The sequence below is a fragment of the Salmo salar genome, chromosome 05 (genome assembly GCF_965601325.2).
Source record: "Salmo salar chromosome 05, fSalSal1, whole genome shotgun sequence".
In the NCBI taxonomy this organism is placed as follows: Eukaryota; Metazoa; Chordata; class Actinopteri; order Salmoniformes; family Salmonidae; genus Salmo; species Salmo salar.
Genome location: NC_138295.1, coordinates 48,959,210 through 48,977,584, shown reverse-complemented (window position 1 = coordinate 48,977,584; position 18,375 = coordinate 48,959,210). Strand labels below are relative to the sequence as shown.

At 42.6% G+C, this 18,375-nt stretch overlaps 1 protein-coding gene across 4 annotated transcripts; it reads right to left on the bottom strand.

The window, feature by feature from the left end:
- Positions 1-9,213: 9,213 nt before the first annotated feature.
- On the bottom strand, positions 9,214-17,280 carry LOC106605170 (endothelin-1). Of its 4 annotated transcripts, XM_014200549.3 has the most exons (5): positions 17,027-17,279; positions 13,565-13,715; positions 13,083-13,196; positions 10,602-10,663; positions 9,221-10,459 (listed from the first exon to the last, which is right to left on the bottom strand). In XM_014200549.3, exons 1-4 carry the CDS (start codon positions 17,082-17,084, stop codon positions 10,612-10,614), a joined length of 375 nt encoding a protein of 124 aa, XP_014056024.1. In that variant the 5' UTR covers positions 17,085-17,279; the 3' UTR covers positions 9,221-10,459; positions 10,602-10,611. The 4 variants fall into 4 exon arrangements, with proteins under 4 accessions (XP_082831361.1, XP_014056024.1, XP_014056023.3 ...); XM_082975235.1 differs by lacking the exon at positions 10,602-10,663 and having other exon boundaries at positions 9,214-9,333; positions 17,027-17,280; XM_014200548.3 differs by lacking the exon at positions 10,602-10,663 and having other exon boundaries at positions 17,027-17,276.
- Between the last annotated feature and the right edge of the window lie 1,095 nt (positions 17,281-18,375).

The following is an 18,375-nucleotide window of genomic DNA, read 5'->3' as shown; positions in this document are numbered from 1 at the left end:
TGTTGGAAATAATGTCAGCTCAGTAACTTTTGAGGTAAGCTAGTAATTTACTTCTCTCAGAACGCAATATCTTAGAATAGTCTTCAATCAATGCATTATCTCCTCTTGTCAGTTTAGGCTAACTGAACACAGGAAGGATGAAAGTGATGTTAGCATCTGCAGTTTGAAGTCTGGCTTATACAGTAGGCCCTTTAGAGAGTTCCAGCACCATGGACAGAGTTTAGCCAGCCCAGTAGAGGCATAACCAGATGCAAGATTCTGCTGCCAGCTGATTTAAAATCCATGATGCAGTTTCTCATAGGAAATCACTTCACAAGGTCACAGTATAGCTGTTCATTGTTACTAATGAATAGAATGTAGAAGTGGGTTAATTAACATAAACTATACCCAATGAGTGGCATGCTGTTTTCATATCAATATTGTTGGGTACTTTTGCTTACAGATCGTATTGGGGTATGACAAAGGTGCACCTTGGCAACAGCCAAACGGGGAGAAAACATTACTCACCTCATTATCAACCCTCCGCTACTTCATATCACTTCCTCTCATTGACCAACAACTAGCCTGCTACTTCCTGTAATTTCTCCCTCCTCAACTTTGGATGAAAAGGAATGGGAGAAAGCATCCTGTTTTTCTGTGTAGAACCAATATGACCATTGTAAGGTTCTAAATTAACCTATTAAAACTCACTGACGCTTAATAAAGCACAAACCAAGTTTATTCACCAATTGGATCGATACAGCTGCATAAGACAAAATACATATTCACACAAGCACTGATATTTAACCCTTTCTCCTATGCTGAGTCTCCTACACATCTGAACAGCCAATGCATCTCTGTTGCTAGACAGAACCTAAGTGATATCTGTTCTTCCTCACTTCATCCGACCTGACCTCTTCCCCAAAATGCTCACTCCTCCCCAACTCACGGCTGTCATGTTGACTCGTACCAGACTATGTCTTTTCTCCTCCCATAGGATCCCTGATGGCTAACAATAACATATCCGGACAGAATGTAAACGTTATACATTACCCTCTCTCCCTCATTGACATGAATAAGTATATTTCATATTCTCAGAACCCAGCACCATTACATAGAAAACCGGAAGGTTTACCCAGCCGATGAGTAACACTGGGAATCAAATATCCAGGGTACACAAGGGTACTTCCTGCATCACTTTCAGAATTACGGGAATTAAAATTATCTGAGTTTTGTGACCCTTGTTGCAGTAGAACAGGTTTGAGCATAGCAGGTTACTTTAAATGGAGCAGGGTTTTGGCAGAGGATAGATTTCAGTTGCAGAACTGTAAGTGGATCAACAATTATCTGACTAATGTACAGTACAAGAGTACATTATGGGACATGGTGTGATCTTGTTGCCCTCTAATTTATTGTCGTTGTGGTGACATGAGGAAATGGTGCCCGGTTCTGCTCTTGATTGAAGGATGACTATGTTGGGGCCTGTCTGGAGAGCCTGGCCGCAGGGGTACTCTGCAGTAGATGTATGAAAACAAGTATGACAAGAATGGGGCTGATTGCATCACACTGCCAAAGGGGAGATAGATTATTTGAAAGTCATCTCATTAAAAACCCCAGTAAGACGATTCCCAGTGTTACTCATCGTCTCAGCAATAGGCCTATGTCCTACAGGTCAGCGAGGGGTCATGGTAACTAAGAATGGGTGGTGCAGGACACTACCGCAATGACACATTTGGTCATAGGAAATGTGCCAAGAGATCCTTATGACAACAGAAACTGGCCTGCTTTTGAAGGGAAAATCAATTTTTTTATTAATTTGAGATTTTGAATTCCTTGGCCATTTATCTACCTTGGGCCTCCGTTTGAACTAAGAGCAGTGTTTGCATTGGCTTAAGAGACTGGGAGAAGGTGAATATACTATACACAAACAGAAAAATCATATTTCTCGATTATTTGCTCCATGTGGCATACATCAGCATGTGAGAGTATTTTTCAAAACAGTTATTGTTATTAGTTTGTTTCCTAGTAAAGTGAATGGAGAATCCTAATGTATAGAGCTAAAATGTACCATATTTACGTAACAATTCAATATTACAGCATTTTCTTCCTCACTACAGACGTGTTACATCATAAGCTAATTTCAATAGTATCCTTTCAACGTTTAACATTCTGGTGAGATTCAGTGGCTTGGTGTCTCAGGACACAGTTCAAAATGTTGTTCTACACCACTGCCAAATTGACAGTCATATACTGTACATTACATAGTTTAGAAATGGCCTATTCAATCTCATTCCAAGATGGCATAGCAGTCAGACGTCCTTTGTCCTCCTCTTGTCGTGTCCCATGTATAGAGTATATATTTACATATACCAAGAGTATATATTTACATATTTTCTTCGCATATCTTTTCATATCTTTTAAAAAAAAAAACTCAACCTCAAAACACTCTCCTGCAACCCGCCTCACCAATTAAAAAAAAAGAGTATTATTTACCTCAAATCTGAAATCCACAACAGAAGCTAGCCAGAGGTTAGCCAGTTCACTGGCTAACGTTGGAGTTCAGCTAGCCACAGCCACGGTCATCAGCTATCCCTTAGCTCGAAAAGCTATCGAAAGTTTTGTACAGCGCGACTCAGACCAGAGCATACCGGACCTATTTTCTCTCCATATCCCCGGATTTCTACCGCAGGCTCTGGACATTTACACTTGGATCTTGCAGCTAGCTAGCTGCTACCCGAGTGACTATTGGCTAACGTCGGTCCCGGAGCTAACATCAATTATTCCGGAGCTAGCCAGCTGAAGAGTTCCATCAGCCACTCCTGGGCTACAATCACCTATCCGGACCCGTTTTACTGCCGATGCGGAGCCCCATCGGGCCTTCACGACTGGACTACCGACGTTATCTGCCCAAGGGAGTTATCCAACTGGCCCCTCCGTCGCGATGTAACCTGAACGCCCATCTGCTAATGGTTAGTTGTCTTATCGGCTGCTATCTGAATAGGTCTATTGGACAATTTCCTTGGGCCACTATAACTATAACTATTTTGCCAATTGGACTGGTCCCCCCTACCACACGGAACCCCACTAATCTACAGACGGAAACGCACGAGGTGGCTAAAAACAGACCTCCCTCCATCTTCTGCCAGCTTGCTACCCATGGCCCGGCTAGCTGTCTGAATCTCACTGGACCCTTATGATCACTCGGCTAAGCATGCCTCTCCTTAATGTCAATATGCCTTGTCCATTGCTGTTCTGGTTAGTGTTAATTGGCTTATTTCACTGTAGAGCCTCTAGCCCTGCTCATTATACCTTATCCAACCTTTCAGTTCCACCACCCACACATGCTATAACATCTTCTGGTTTCAATGATGTTTCTAGAGACAATATCTCTCTCATCATCACTCAATGCCTAGGTTTACCTCCACTGTATTCACATCCTACCATACCTTTGTCTGTACATTATACCTTGAAGCTATTTTATCGCCCCCAGAAACCTGATCCTTTTACTCTCTATTCCGGACGTCATAGACAACCAATTCTCATAGCTTTTAGCCGTACCCTTATCTTACTCCTCCTCTGTGTCTCTGGTGATGTAGAGGTGAATCCAGGCCCTGCAGTGCCTAGCTCCACTCCTATTCCCCAGGCGCTCTCTTTTGATGACTTCTGTAACCGTAATAGCCTTGGTTTCATGCATGTTAACATTAGAAGCCTCCTCCCTAAGTTTGTTTTATTCACTGCTTTAGCACACTCTGCCGACCCGGATGTCCTAGCCATGTCTGAATCCTGGCTTAGGAAGTCCACCAAAAACTCTGAAATCATCATCCCTAACTACAACATTTTCAGACAAGATAGAACGGCCAAAGGGGGCGGTGTTGCAATCTACTGCAGAGATAGCCTGCAGAGTTCTGTCCTACTATCCAGGTCTGTACCCAAACAATTTGAACTTCTACTATAAAAAATCCATCTCTCTTAAAACAAGTCTCTCACCGTTGCCGCCTGCTATAGACCACCCTCTGCCCCCAGCTGTGCTCTGGACACCATATGTGAACTGATTGCCCCCCATCTATCTTCAGAGCTCGTGCTGCTAGGTGACCTAAACTGGGACATGCTTAACACCCCAGCCATCCTACAATCTAAGCTTGATGCCCTCAATCTCACAGAAATGATCAATGAACCTACCAGCTACCACCCCAAAGCCGTAAACACGGGCACCCTCATAGATATCCTCCTAACCAACTTGCCCTCTAAATACACCTCTGCTGTTTTCAACCAAGATCTCAGCGATCACTGCCTCATTGCCTGCATCCGTAATGGGTCAGCGGTCAAACGACCTCCACTCATCACTGTCAAACGCTCCCTGAAACATTTCAGTGAGCAAGCCTTTCTAATCAACTGGCTCGGGTATCCTGGAAGGATATTGACCTCATCCTGTAAGTAGAGGATGCCTGGTCATTTTTTTTAAATGCCTTCCTCACCATCTTAAATAAGCATGCCCCATTCAAGAAATTTAGAACCAGGAACAGATATAGCCCTTGGTTCTCTCCAGACCTGACTGCCCTTAACCATCACAAAAACATCCTGTGGCATTCTGCATTAGCATCAAACAGCCCCCGTGATAAGCAACTTTTCAGGGAAGTTAGAAACCAATATACACAGGCAGTTAGAAAATCCAAGGCTAGCTTTTTCAAGCAGAAATTTGCTTCCTGCAACACAAACTCAAAAAAGTTCTGGGACACTGTAAAGTCCATGGAGAATAAGAACACCTCCTCCCAGCTGCCCACTGCACTGAGGATAGGAAACTCTGTCTCCTCCGATAAATCCACTATAATTGAACATTTCAATAAGCATTTTTCTACGGCTGGCCATGCTTTCCACCTGGCTACCCCTACCGCGGTCAACAGCACTGCTCCCCCCACAACTACTCGCCCAAGCCTTCCCCATTTCTCCTTCTCCCAAATCCAGTCAGCTGATGTTCTGAAAGAGCTGCAAAATCTGGACCCCTACAAATCAGCCGGGCTAGACAATCTGGACCCTTTCTTTCTAAAATAATCTGCCAAAATTGTTGCAACCCCTATTACTAGCCTGTTTAATCTCTCTTTCGCGTCGTCTGAGATTCCAAAAGATTGGAAAGCAACTGCTGTCATCCCCCTCTTCAAAGCAGGGGACACTCTTGACCCAAACTGCTACAGACCTATATCTATACTACCCTGCCTTTCTAAGTCAAGCCAAGTCAACAAACAGATTACCGACCATTTTGAATCCCACCACACCTTCTCCGCTATACAATCTGGTTTTCGAGCTGGTCATGGGTGCACCTCAGCCACGCTCAAGGTCCTAACTGATATCGTAACCGCCATCGATAAGAAACAATGCTGTGCTGCCGTATTCATTGACCTGGCCAAGGCTTTCGACTCTGTTAATCACCACATCCTCATCGGCAGACTCAATAGCCTTGCTTTCTCAAATGATTGCCTCGCCTGGTTCACCAACTACTTCTTTGATAGAGTTCAATGTGTCAAATCGGATGGCCTGTTGTCCGGGCCTCTGGTAGTCTCTATGGGGGTGCCACAGGGTTCAATTCTTGGGCCAACTCTTTTCTCTGTATACATCAATGATGTCGCTCTTGCTGCTGGTGAGTCGCTGATCCACCTCTACGCAGACGACACCATTCTGTATACTTCTGGCCATTCTTTGGACACTGTGTTAACAACCCTCCAGATGAGCTTCAATGCCATACAACTCTCCTTCCATGGCCTCCAACTGCTCTTAAATACAAGTAAAACTAAATGCATGCCCTTCAACCGATTGCTGCCTGCACCTGCCCGCCCGTCCAGCATCACTATTCTGGATGGTTATGACTGAATATGTGGACAACTACAAATACCTAGGTGTCTGGTTAGACTGTGAGCTCTCCTTCCAGACTCACATCAAACATCTCCAATCCAAAGTTAAATCTAGAATTGGCTTCCTATTTCGCAACAAAGCATCCTTCACTCATGCTGCCAAACATACCCTCGTAAAACTGACCATCCTACCAATCCTCGACTTAGGCGATGTTATTTACAATATAGCCTCCAATACCCTACTCAATAAACTGGATGCAGTCTATCACAGTGCCATCCGTTTTGTCACCAAAGCCCCATATACTACCCACCACTGCGACCTGTACGCTCTCGTTGGCTGGTCCTCGCTTCATACTCGTCACCAAACCCACTGGCTCCAGGTCATCTACAAGACCCTGCTAGGTAAAGTCCCCCCTTATCTCCGCTCACTGGTCACCATAGCAGCACCCACCTGTAGCACGCGCTCCAGCAGGTATATCTCACTGGTCACCCCCAAAGCCAATTCCTCCTTTGGCCTTCTCTCCTTCCAGTTCTCTGCTGCCAATGCCTGGAACGAACTACAAACATCTCTGAAACTGGAAACACTTATCTCCCTCACTAGCTTTAAGCACCAGCTGTCAGAGCAGCTCACAGATTACTGCACCTGTACATAGCCCATCTATAATTTAGCCCATACAACTACCTCTTCCCCTACTGTATTTATTTATTTATTTTGCTCCTTTGCACCCCATTATTTCTATTTCTACTTTGCACTTTCTTCCACTACAAATCGACCATTCCAGTGTTTTACTTACTATATTGTATTTACTTTGCCACCATGGCCTTTTTTGCCTTTACCTCCCTTATCTCACCTCATTTGCTCACATTGTATATAGACTTATTTTTCTACTGTATTATTGACTGTATGTTTGTTTTACTCCATGTGTAACTCTGTGTTGTTGTATGTGTCGAACTGCTTTGCTTTATCTTGGCCAGGTCGCAATTATAAATGAGAACTTGTTCTCAACTTGCCTACCTGGTTAAATAAAGGTGAAATAAATAAGTGTCACCTATTCCTGCATGCTGCATACAACTCTAAAGTTGCCTTTTGCTTTTCCACACATACCTCATCAATTAACAATACATATAGTATGATGTGGAGTTATAATGATTTATATGATTCAGTAAATTCAAAGTGCTCAGTCATTGCTTATTAGGCGTTTCCCTTTCTGTCCCAGTTATTGATCTAAGTATACACCAGGATTTTTTTTTTTTAATCCAGGCAACTTGTTTGACTGAATATGCTTCCTGTCTCTTATCCCATGTTCTGTGTTCTGTATCACACCATAAAACAATAACACAGGAGAATTGGCCACATGACTTGGGTGCAATTCCTCATCCCTTCACATTTCCTTTATAATATGTTCTGTTGCAGGGTTATAAACCAAAGAAGACTGACAACTCCATTCCACCTGCACTCCTTGACTCATCAGAATATTTATAATGGAACTATTACACTGTGTTGTAGGTAAACGTAGAGTTCATAATCTCGTCAAAGCAGTCAAATAAGGAGAGTCAGGCAAGTTCTTTGTATAATTCAACTATTCATTTGTTTATTATTACACAGTCACTCAATACAGAAGTGGTCGAAATCAAAATTTCAAGAATTGAACCCACCCATACACACTGAGCGTACAAAACATTAAGGACACCTGCTCTTTCCATTGTATAAACTGACCAGATGAATCCAGGTGAAAGCTATGATCCCTTATTAATGTCACTTGTTAAATTCACTTCAATCATTGTAGATTAAGGGGAGGAGACAGGTTTAAGAAGGATTTTTAAGCTTTGACACATCTGAGACATGGATTGTGTATGTGTGCCAATTACATTACATTTACATTACATTTAAGTCATTTAGCAGACGCTCTTATCCAGAGCGACTTACAAAATGGTGCATTCACCTTATGATATCCAGTGGAACAACCACTTTACAATAGTGCATCTAAATCTTTTAAGGGGGGGGGGGGGGGGGGGGGGGGGTTAGAAGGATTACTTTATCCTATCCTAGGTATTCCTTAAAGAGGTGGGGTTTCAGGTGTCTCCGGAAGGTGGTGATTGACTCTGCTGTCCTGGCGTCGTGAGGGAGCTTGTTCCACCATTGGGGTGCCAGAGCAGCGAACAGTTTTGACTGGGCTGAGCGGGAACTGTGCTTCCTCAGAGGTAGGGGGGCCAGCAGGCCAGTGGTGGATGAACACAGTGCCCTTGTTTGGGTGTAGGGCCTGATCAGAGCCTGAAGGTATGGAGGTGCCGTTCCCTTCACAGCTCCGTAGGCAATCACCATGGTCTTGTAGCGGATGCGAGCTTCAACTGGAAGCCAGTGGAGAGAGCGGAGGAGCGGGGTGACGTGAGAGAACTTGGGAAGGTTGAACACCAGACGGGCTGCGGCGTTCTGGATGAGTTGTAGGGGTTTAATGGCACAGGCAGGGAGCCCAGCCAACAGCGAGTTGCAGTAATCCAGACGGGAGATGACAAGTGCCTGGATTAGGACCTGCGCCGCTTCCTGTGTGAGGCAGGGTCGTACTCTGCGAATGTTGTAGAGCATGAACCTACAGGATCGGGTCACCGCCTTGATGTTAGTGGAGAACGACAGGGTGTTGTCCAGGATCACGCCAAGGTTCTTAGCACTCTGGGAGGAGGACACAAGGGAGTTGTCAACCGTGATGGCGAGATCATGGAAGGGGCAGTCCTTCCCCGGGAGGAAGAGCAGCTCCGTCTTGCCGAGGTTCAGCTTGAGCTGGTGATCCGTCATCCACACTGATATGTCTGACAGACATGCAGAGATGCGATTCGCCGCCTGGTTATCAGAAGGGGGAAAGGAGAAGATTAATTGTGTGTCGTCTGCATAGCAATGATAGGAGAGACCATGTGAGGATATGACAGAGCCAAGTGACTTGGTGTATAGCGAGAATAGGAGAGGGCCTAGAACAGAGCCCTGGGGGACACCAGTGGTGAGAGCGCATGGTGCGGAGACAGATTCTCGCCACGCCACCTGGTAGGAGCGACCTGTCAGGTAGGATGCAATCCAAGCATGGGCCGCGCCGGAGATGCCCAACTCGGAGAGGGTGGAGAGGAGGATCTGATGGTTCACAGTATCAAAGGCAGCAGATAGGTCTAGAAGGATAAGAGCAGAGGAGAGAGAGTTAGCTTTAGCAGTGCGGAGAGCCTCCGTGACACAGAGAAGAGCAGTCTCAGTTGAATGCCCAGTCTTGAAACCTGACTGATTAGGATCAAGAAGGTCATTCTGAGAGAGATAGCAGGAGAGCTGGCCAAGGACGGCACGTTCAAGAGTTTTGGAGAGAAAAGAAAGAAGGGATACTGGTCTGTAGTTGTTGACATCGGAGGGATCGAGTGTAGGTTTTTTCAGAAGGGGTGCAACTCTCGCTCTCTTGAAGACGGAAGGGACGTAGCCAGCGGTCAAGGATGAGTTGATGAGCGAGGTGAGGAAGGGGAGAAGGTCTCCGGTAATGGTCTGGAGAAGAGAGGAGGGGATAGGGTCAAGTGGGCAGGTTGTTGGGCGGCCGGCTGTCACAAGACGCGAGATTTCATCTGGAGAGAGAGGGGAGAAAGAGGTCAAAGCACAGGGTAGGGCAGTGTGAGCAGGACCAGCGGTGTCGTTTGACTTAGCAAACGAGGATCGGATATCGAGGGTAAATGAGAGGGTAAATGGGCAAGACAAAAGATTTAAGTGCCTTTGAACAGGGTATGATAGTAGGTGCCAGGCTCACCGGTTTGTGTCAAGAACTGTAATGCTGCTGGGATTTTCACATTCAACAGTTTCCCGTGTGTATCAAGAATGGTCCACCACCCAAAGGACATACAGTCAACTTTACAACTCAATATTAGGAAGGTATTCTTAATGTTTTGAACACTCAGTGTATAATCCTAAACATTGCACCTTTAAATGACCTCAGTCATTTTCCTTGATGAATAACCTGCATAGCAATCATAATATGTTGTTATTATACAAATCAAATAAAGGAGAGATTAAATATGTTTGGCAAAAGAATGAGAAAAACACAGTGGTTATCTCATACATAATTTTGATGATCGTATCAGTCATATTCTCCCTGTTACATTCTTTCCATCATGACAGCAATGGTCTGCCACTGTTTTGAACACAGACAACCAGCATAAACACATCAACTGTTCTCTCCTCTACGGCTACCTGGCCAGAGTCTGCCAGTAGCATGGACCATCCTTGTCCCTCTTGCCCCTAATATAAATATTTTGCTGCACAAATAGCCTGTATGCATCATGCCTGATCCATCCCTCAAGGTTTGGATCTAGCGTCTATTCTCTGTCTTCAGGCCTCTATCACATTTTGTTTTCCAACCTCTATTTATGGGTGCAAATAGACAGGCCGGGATGTCCCACCGGTCTGTGGCCTTCCTGCATGTGACACATCTCTCTATCAGCCGCCCTTTGTTCTGCTCCTCTCCATGTTAGTGTCATTTGTTCTGGTACTCGCTCTTCACTCCTCACTCTGTCTGCCACACAATGTTGTTTAGCGCTCATTAAGCCCAGGGGCCCTGGCTGCTTCCTTCCTGGGTGGAAAGGCCCATCCCCTGGCTCTCTCAGAGGCTCTGAACATAGATCTTTGGAGGAAAGAGACACTGGTCAGCAACATAATAACAAAGGTCATCTTGTGGTACAATATGAAATAATTCTGAAAGGTCATCTTGTGGTACAATATGAAATAATAATAACCAGAATAGCAAACAGCTGTTCCAAGCTCACCTAAGGAAAGTCAAAAGGTTGGGGAGCTATTAATTGGCCTCTGGGGTGAAGAGTTATCTGAGCTGCACACAAGAATAGAGAGAGATGGGGGCAGACTGGCCTACACACAATACCCCATAATGTTGAAGTGAACATTTTTACAAATTAATAAAACATGAAAAGATTAAATGTTTTGAGTCAATAAGTATTTAACCCCTTTGTTATGGCAAGCCTAAATAAGTTCAGGAATAAAAGTGTGCTTAACAAGTCACATAATACGTCACTGTGTGCAATAATAGTGTTTAACATGATTTTGGAATGACTACCTCATCTCTGTACCAAACACATACAGATAATTGTAAGGTCTCTCAGTCGAGCAGTAAATTTCAAACACAGACTCAACCACAAAGACCAGGGAGGTTTTCCAATGCCTTGCAAAGAAGGGCACCTTTTGGTAGATGGGTAAAATAAAAATAAAAAGCAGACATTGAATATCCCTTTGAGCATGGTGAAGTTATTAATTACACTTTGGATGGTGTATCAACACACCCAGTCATTACAAAAGATACAGGCGTCTTTCCTAATTCAGTTGCTGGAGAGGAGGAAAACCGCGCAGGGATTTCACCATGATGCCAATGGTGACTTTAAAACAGTTACAGAGTTTAGTGGCTGTGATAGGAGAAAACTGATGATGGATGTACAGCATTGTAGTTACTCCACAATACTAACCTAACTGACAGAGGGAAAAGAAGGAAGTCAGTACAGAATAAAAATATTCCAGAACATGCATCCTGTTTGCAACAAGGCACTAAAGTAATACTGAAAAATTGGCAAAGCAATTAACTTTTTGTCCTGAATACAAAGTGTTATTGGATTTGCTCCAAACATACAACACATTAATGAGTACCACTCTCCATATTTTTAAGCATACTGGTGGTTGTATCATGTTATAGGTATGCTTGTTATCGTTAAAGGACTGGGGACTTTTTCAGGATAAAAAAATAAACGGAACGGAGCTAAGCGCAGCCAAAATCTTAGAGGGAATACTAGTTCAGTCTGCTTTTCACCAGACACTGGGAGATTAATTCACCTTTCAGCAGGACAATAACCGAAAACACAAGGCCATTTCTACACTGGAGTTGGTTACTAAGAAGACAGAGAATGTGGCCAAGTTACAATTTAGACTTAAATCTACTTGAAAATCTATGGCAAGACCTGAAAATGGTTGTCTAACAATGATCAATAACCAATTTGACAAAGTTTGAAGAATTTTGACAAGAATAGTGGCCAAATGTTGCACAATCCAGGTGTGGAAAGCTCTTAGAGACTTATCCAGAAAGACTCAGAGGTGTAATCGCTGCCAAAGGTGCTTCTACAAAGTATTGACTGAGGGGTGTGAATACTTATGTAAATTATATATTTCTGTATTTCATTTTCAATACATTTGCACAATTCTCTAAAAACATGTTTTTCCTTTGTCATTATTGGGTAATGTGTGTAGATGTGTGGGAAAAACAAAATATTTAATCCATTTTGAATTCAGGCTGTAAAACAACAAAAAGTAGAAAAGTCAAGGGGTATGAATACTTCTGAAGGCACTGTAGATACACTTCAAACAAACTCAGATCAGTGAATTCTCACAATATCTTTGATCAAAGAATCAGGTGTGTAAAGAACTGTTGCCTCTTTTTTTGCCAATTTGGCAATCTAAAGACAACTTTATTGTACTTTATTGTACACTAAACGTTTTACTGACATCATTGCAAGGTCATAGACCAAACAACAATGTCTTTACAATATAATGTCTAACGGCTCTATCCAAGCATGTAGCGTTACAGATTGCACGCTAGAAATGTAAAGGTAATTTGTGATTGAGCCAACATTCTGTATGCAGCGTTTACCGTTAATGCAGTCTCCGTTAACGCAGGAACATTGCCTTTCAATTTCAATCCCGCTGTAACGATACAGATTGAATAGAGCCCTATGTCTCCCTGAGTGAAAAATGACCCCTGTTTGTCTCCCAATGAGGAACAATGAGTACAATGAGTCTCTGGGTGTCTCCAGGTGCCTGTATTTGTTTCTCTATCATCCTTAGCAACCATTAATTCCAAACTCAGCCTTTCAATTCTTGAGACTCCAAGACACTTCACTCCCCTGTCCCTTCAACCAATCAAAACATGCAGTCGGGATTACACAGCCTGGGATTACACTGCCCCTTCGGACACTCCGTAACATTGTGGTGCAGATTCATTCCACCACGAGAGGGAACGCCTGTGTGATACACACAACAACACTCCCTCAAGCTAATAATAGCATCCCGGAGAAGTGAGCTATGCTCTCAGACCACACCTTGTGCACCTTGAAGAGCTTCAACAGAGAGTCCCTCTTGTTCTGTGTACTCAAATGGCTAACTAATAAAACTAGAACATTCCACAGTCTCTGAGTATCTGTCTGTCTGCGGTGTGTGATGGTGTCTTGGCCATTGCTTTGACCCCAACTCACCTGTCCTGACAGAAGCTGGTGCAGGTGTGGTCGTCAGAGTCGGCACACACACAGCGACTGGCAGACCTACGGCGACGAGACAGAGGGCTGCCCAAGCCGTAAACAGTGGTCTTACTACAGAAAGGGAAAGAGAGAAAGGGAATATCAGTTTTATCAGTCACTCTCAAGATATAACCACAATGTTTATAGACTTTGTTCCTTGACATTAATAAAATGCAGTGTTACAGGACAGGGATGATTGCCAGAATAATGTCATATTGATACCAATGATACACAGCTAAAATAAAAAAGGTGCAAATATTAATGTTGATATCATCACACTGTGACGTAATTGACCCACATAAGTGAATTGCTCAAGTATATGTCTGCAAAGCTGAGTAAGTATTTGTTTGACGTCTTTCATGGTGTGTAGTGTAAGTAAGTGTATGTGCATGCGTTTCTCTCTGTGAATGCATATGTTTCTGTGAGGTGTGTGTGCCCACCTTGGTGTATTGACCCAGATGATGTCGAGATGGCAAAAGTAGTGGCATTCAGAGTCCAGCTGATTGTTGCAGGCACAGCGTTTGGTCCGCACTCTGAGAGGTGGAGCCAGATCACTGGATTTAGGCCTCTCTGACAGTGGAAGTCCAAATTCTATATGACAGACATGACAGGATATAGCTAAGAAACCAATCCTGGTGCATCAAGACCGTACAATCCACCAGCCAGGGTTGGGTAGGTTACCTTCTAAACGTAATTCTTTACAGTTACTAGTTACCTGTCCAAAATTGTTAACCATAACATAACTTTTGGATTACTCAAACTCAGTAACTTAATCTGATTACATTCCATTACTTTTAGATTACTTTCCCCTTAAGAGGCATTAGAAGAAGACAAATAGGTATGTTACCAATAGAACAACATCTATTGCAGGATAAATCAGTGTTAAAGTTTACATAGCTGGCCATATATGGATGTTACATTTTACTTTATGGGTTCGTTATGTAGGCTTCTGCTTTCAGCTACAAATAATAATACGATTAAATTATGTCTTTACATTAAAAACCAAAGTCACCTTTGGCTCTATCAGAATTCCAGGTATTCCGATAAATGTTATACCCCTTGATCTTCAAGAATAGGACTTGGAAACATGGTAAGTATAGATTAGCCAAATTGTTTTACATGAGCATAACCCCAAAACTAAGGACTAATTAGCCAGCCCTACTCTGTTGTTTATGATTTTGTTGTCATGGACTGATTGGGCTCATTGATTCGAGTTGATAAATAAATGCTGCACTCATTACATGGCATGTTTTGAGAACTACTAAAAGTGCTATTTACATGTGAAAAATTAATGCAATATGCTGCATTTTCTATAGGCCTATAGTTTACCTTTTTGTTGGTGACACTTTGATATCTTGATAATATGCAGCTGTTTAAAGGGCAAATCCACAGATGAAACAATAAAATGGTCGCCCCGCCTCTGTTTTGGTAAAAAGCTGAGGGATGGGCCTGGAGAAATGTAATCACTCTCAGATTAATAGACAGAGCTATGGATGCAAGGACTGACCATCCATGATATTAAAAGTATTGTTTTAACCATGTTATGAGACAAGCTTATATTTTGGTTTCTCATGGAGTGTGTGTCACGCTCGTCGTAAAGATGGGACCAAGGCGCAGCGGGAATGTGAATACGCATCTTCTTTATTGTGAAGAAAACCCAAAATAAACACTTAATCAAAAAACCAACGACGAGAAACAGTCCTGTGAGGCACACAGCTACACAAGGAACAACTACCCACAAAAACCCATGAAAAAACACCCTACTAAATAGGACCTTCAATTAGAGGCAATGAGAAACAGCTGCCTCCAATTGAAGGTCAAACCAATAAACTAAGCATAGAAATAGATAAACAAGACACAGACATAGAAATAGACTAACATAGAACATTGCCCAACAAACCCCGAAACGCATTAAACAAACACCCCCTGCCACGTCCTGACCAAACTACAATAACAAATAACCTCTTTACTGGTCAGGACGTGACAGTGTGACATTTGAACTAAACTCATGAGTCATTTATAAATGATATTCCTCAATAATAAATGGATAGATATATATCATTTATAAATCCAAAAATGGATGTAGCAACTACAGATTGCCCCTTTAAATCTATCAAAAGTGTGCGAGTTTGAGCATGTGTCCATTAAGCCTATGGCTTATTATTATTTTTTTAATCAGCATGAATTAGATTGAGCTCTAAAAGCCCCACTTGCATTCCATAGGCTGGGATCCGCACTATGCAGCTGTTGCAAGAGCGCATTTTTCACTGGCTGTCCACTGGTTTCAAAAACAATGATTGATAGGCAGCTTAAACTTCTTGAATTCAACCATTATTGGGTTCAAATACACATTTAGATTTGTGAACAGCCATCCACAACAACCACAATCCGTAACACGCAAAAAACTAAATGAGAGAGCAGAAGTGTGATTCACAATTACATCGATGCAGATATCAATAATAAGTGATATCTGTATCACTGTAGACTACACCACTGCTGTCATCCTTACCTCCAAGCGTTTATTCAAGTTGGACGATCTTTGGATGCCGACAGCAGTCGCACCATTGGAAAGCATAGCTTAGATTGTAGCCTACAAAAGCCTGTTCCTGCTTTTTCCCCGCGATCCATCAAACACATTTGGGCTGTCATCATAGTGGTCTCTGACTTGTGGTCAGACTCGCTCAGATGGAACAAACATAAACTTGTGCCTTTTTTCAATGCTGATTTGAATGTCATTGAGAAAACAGAGAAGTGTCAAAGATTTTTTTTTCGCAAACATCCTTTCTGAATTTAAAAGTAATCCTCAAAGTAATCTAGTTTTTCAAAAGTATCTGTAATCTGATTACAATATTTTTGCTGGTAATGTAACGGATTACAGTTTTTTTGTAATCCCTTACTCCCCAACCCTGTCACCAGCATAAAGGGACACTAGACAAATGTATTATTACCGGTACTCCGCTATTTGCCTTGATCTATCACACCAGTCTAATCAATCCTTTCCGTGGAAAACTAGTAATCATCTGTAATCTCTGTTATCTGTCTGTTCAAACATTCTGAAGGGAGTGCCAATGCCAATAGTGAAGGGCAAATGGACATTTGGAGGAGACTTCACCTCTTTATTGACTGTTAAGTAAGTAAGTGGGTCCCTCGATAGGAAGGGAATGTGTGCTAGTGTTCCAGTGGAGTCAGTACATCTCATTTGTCCCGATACAGAGATGACCAGAGTATGGAGAAACACAGCCTCTGGTATTTTCTGACTGTACAATGATAAGTCTACAACCTGCAAACAAACATTGTCATGCTCTCACAAGTTCAAGTTTAAGGTGCTTTTGACAACCAAGATCACTCAAATACAAGATAATCCATTTGCTGTGTGAGATGAAGAGGTTCTCCAGAGAATCAACATTTGAGAATTGTACCCCTGAGCTAGTCAGCAAGGTTGAAGTGAGATGTAACACTGGTCTTAATGTGTTAACGATAAATCTTCATTGATGATGGGACAGTTGGAACGGGGCTTGGTGAAACGTGTCTCTTTGTTGCTTTGTATATCTTGTCACTGAATATAATGAGTGTGCTTATGAGTAAGTCTTTATATTGCAATAAAAACATCTAGTCAATGCTGCACCATGTCATCATTGTATAGGGATATTAATTAGTTTAAATGGAAAGTCAGCCAGTGTTTTGTTCATGCAGAACCTCAATACAATTACATAAATTTGTATATAGTGCGTCATTCCAAAGTGATATTTTGTATTTAGTTATGTATTCAAAAAATGATCAGTGGAAGACACTTAACCATTATTTTTCAATACTTCAATGACATGATTAAGTCTATTTTTGCTTGTGGAAGACATAACAATTCCTAAGATCATTTATTATAGTAATAGCGCTGTAGTACTCACCTTCCTGCATGGACACACACACGGTGAAGAGAAGGAGCAGGCTGGTGTATGCTGACATGGTTGCAGTTGGTCTGTTTGTAGAGCTCACGGTGAAGTATAATATCCTTAAGTGCACTTTGGCAAATTACCCCAGCTGTCTTCTGCTTTGCTGCTTGCTTGTTTGTTTGCAGGTGCCTGAGAGGTGACCCTCAACTTATAGTCCTCTTTCCCCATAATGTCACACTGTAAGTCCTGCCCCTTGCTGCTACAATGTTACACAACTCCTTCAGAGGGTTTGAGATTCCTATTATCATAGGAATCTATGTTCACTCCACCCCACCACAACTCACCAACCCTCCAGCCTGCAGGTCAATGGGCAGACAGCAGTTCACTTATCACCTGTAGCATGTTGCATTCACTTTCCACATGCAATTTGGTTGTGTGACATGTACTTTTGTTGTCATATTTTTAGTGATGTTTGACATATGGCGAGAGCCTGAGGGGGAGGTTAGGAGGGAAAGAGAGGGAGGGAGGGAGTGGAAGACCATGTGGAAAAGGAGAGAGATGGCTCCTGATGGCCTGCTTTGCATGGAGTCTGCAAGGGAAGGCCAGGGTGCTGTGGAAACAATGATCAGGGGGAACGTTATCCAATACAGGGGGGTTGGCAGATTGTGGTGGTGGAGCAGATGTGCATTGGGTGACAGTTGACTCAATTTGGGATTGATTGACAGAGCAAATTAATTCCCCATGGGGTGTTGACCGAACAATATTATTTAATTTATTTTCTTTTTTAAAGAAGAATGGAATTCCACCATCCTTACGATACTTCTTTTCTCAAGCTCTATTTATAGTCTAGACAGTGCAGAAGATTGCAGTTGTAACATGTACTGTTTGAATAGTGCTGGAAGTGTTACCACTAGGCCACACGGGCGCCCCAGAGTAAGATTTTCATTCATACGCAGTTGTGGGTCTACAGTGCCTTCAGAAAGAACCCCTTTACTTTTTCCACATTTTGTTACATTAGTCTTATTCTAAAATGTATTAAATAGTTTTTTTCCCCTCATCAAGCTTTCACACAATACCCATAATGACAAAGCAAAAACAGTTTACACATTTTTGCTAATTTATATTTAAAAAAAAAGATATTACATTTACATAAGTATTCAGAGCCTTTACTCAGTACTTTGTTGAAGCATCTTTGGCAGCGATTACAGCATTGAGTCTTATTGGGTATGACGCTACAAGCTTGGCACACCTGTATTTGGGGAGTTTCTCCTATTCTTCTCTGCAGATCCTCTCAAGCTCTGTCAGATTGAATGGGGAGTGTTGCTGCACAGCAATTTATGTCTCTCCAGAGCTGTTCGATCAGG